General features: G+C 46.8%; 1 protein-coding gene across 1 annotated transcript; it reads right to left on the bottom strand.

Moving 5' to 3' along the window:
* Positions 1–221: 221 nt before the first annotated feature.
* LOC144278518 (olfactory receptor 52N4-like) lies at positions 222–1,718 on the bottom strand. Its single transcript, XM_077839857.1, has 2 exons — positions 1,673–1,718; positions 222–1,222 (listed from the first exon to the last, which is right to left on the bottom strand). Exon 2 carries the CDS (start codon positions 1,176–1,178, stop codon positions 222–224), a length of 957 nt encoding a protein of 318 aa, XP_077695983.1. The 5' UTR covers positions 1,179–1,222; positions 1,673–1,718.
* Positions 1,719–2,016: the final 298 nt, after the last annotated feature.

The following is a 2,016-nucleotide window of genomic DNA, read 5'->3' as shown; positions in this document are numbered from 1 at the left end:
TTCCCACCTCCGGATCCTTTCCAGTTTCTCAGGGTGACACTGAAAGAGATCAGGTGATGATCAGAGAGGAAAGGAGAGCTTATTGCGTGGTGACGGAGTGATAAGATGTCTGAGCTTCTCAGACTTGAACTTCCACAATGCTGAGCTTATCTATGCTGGGACAGAACACCCCTGATTAAGAAGGAGATATCCTTTCCTGCTCTTGTCATGCAGGTTTAAAGTCAGTGGCCTCCAGGCAAGCATATTCTGCAGGTGTATTTGCCCACTTTGTCACGAAGCTCTTTGGTTTTGACCCCATAAATAATAGGGTTGAGCATGGGGGGGACGAGGAAGTAGAGGTTGGCCAAGATGATGTGAATGTGTGGAGCGATGCCCTGACCAAACCGGTGTGTCAGAGTGGAAAAGAAGAAGAGAGTACAAGACATCAGCATGACACAAATGTGGGCTGTGCAGGTGTTGAGGGCTTTCTGGTGGGCTGTCTTGGAGGAGATTCTGAGGACGGCCCCAATGATCAGACTATAGGACAGGGCTACGAGCATCAGGTCTAACCCTAAGACTACAAATGCCATCACCAAGCCATATGCTCTGTTGACTGTGATGTCCCCACAAGACATCTTCGCCACAGCCATGTGCTCACAGTACATGTGGGGGATAATGCGGTTCACACAGAATGGCTGCCTGCTCAGGAGCAGGGGCAGGGGTAGCATGAAGAGAACAGCTCTTATCAAACCCAGAAGCCCTAACTTAGCTACTCGTGCGTTCGTGAGGATGGTGGGGTATCTCAGGGGGTTACATATGGCGACATAGCGATCGAAGGCCATTATCACGAGGACGGCTGACTGCATAACAGAAACTGCGTGAAGGAAGAACATCTGGGTGAGGCAGCCACCCACAGTAATGTCTTTCAAATTGAACCAAAATATACACAGTGCCTTCGTCATGACGGAGGTAGACATGCTGATGTCTGTGAGCGCCAGCATACAGAGCAGCAGGTACATTGGCTTGTGCAGGGTCTGTTCTTTGCTTACAACAAACAGAACCATGAAATTTCCCAACAGGCTGATAATATAGAATGTAGAAAAAGGGATGGAAATCCAGATGTGGTCAGCTTCCAGCCCAGGAATGCCTGTTAGGATAAATGTTGAAAGGCCAGAGGGGGTGAGGTTGGAAGCTGCCATATGGTGGTGGATGAGTCAATCAGACACAGAAATGCTCAAGGTGCCTGTGAAGGGAGGGAAACAGAGATGGGGGTTTACACATTAGATACCAGTATAGCAAATAAGAGAAAGGAGGCTGAGAAGCGATGTGGCCATATTTACAGATGGCGCCAGATTATTTAGGTCATAGTCTAGCCCAGAGAAGTCCTCAGAGTGAACTAACCCTGCCAGGTGAATGGGCAACATGATGGCAGATGAATTTCGAGGTCAATAAACTGTGATGTGTATGCCCAATGTAGGGAAAAGTGGAACTCCTCAAACACCTAACAAGTTTCTAATTTAAGTGTATGAACTCAGAAAAGGGTCCTGGGCATCATGGTACGCAGCTCTGGGAAACCCTGCTCACAGTGCAAGCATGGATAGAAACTAAGCAAAACATTGGGATCCAGAAGGAGTGGGATGGGGAATCCTATAGAAAATACAATGCCGTGAGATCAGTCATATCAATATTTCACGGTCCTCTGGACTCCTCTATGTAGTACTGGGCACCCTTCTCGCACAAGATATTTCAGAACTAGAGGGATTTGGGCAAGAGCAGTAAGAGTGATTAAGGGCCTGGGAAAACTCTCACACAGAGAGAGGTTGAAAAGACTGGGATTGTTACCTTACAAAGACGATGAATAAGAGTGGACACGAGGAAAGTCCATAAAATACTGACTGGTAGAGAGTAGATGGAGACTGTGTTCTCCCTGTCTCATAAAATGAGATCAAGATGATGTTCATTTAATCTGAAATGTGGCAAATTCAAAACAGATTAAACAAAAAGAATGCTTTCTTCACTCAGTGCCTCATGAGATTG

Source organism: Eretmochelys imbricata, chromosome 1 (genome assembly GCF_965152235.1).
Source record: "Eretmochelys imbricata isolate rEreImb1 chromosome 1, rEreImb1.hap1, whole genome shotgun sequence".
In the NCBI taxonomy this organism is placed as follows: Eukaryota; Metazoa; Chordata; order Testudines; family Cheloniidae; genus Eretmochelys; species Eretmochelys imbricata.
Note: the sequence above shows the minus strand (reverse complement) of the source record. Positions and strands in the feature narration are given on the sequence as shown.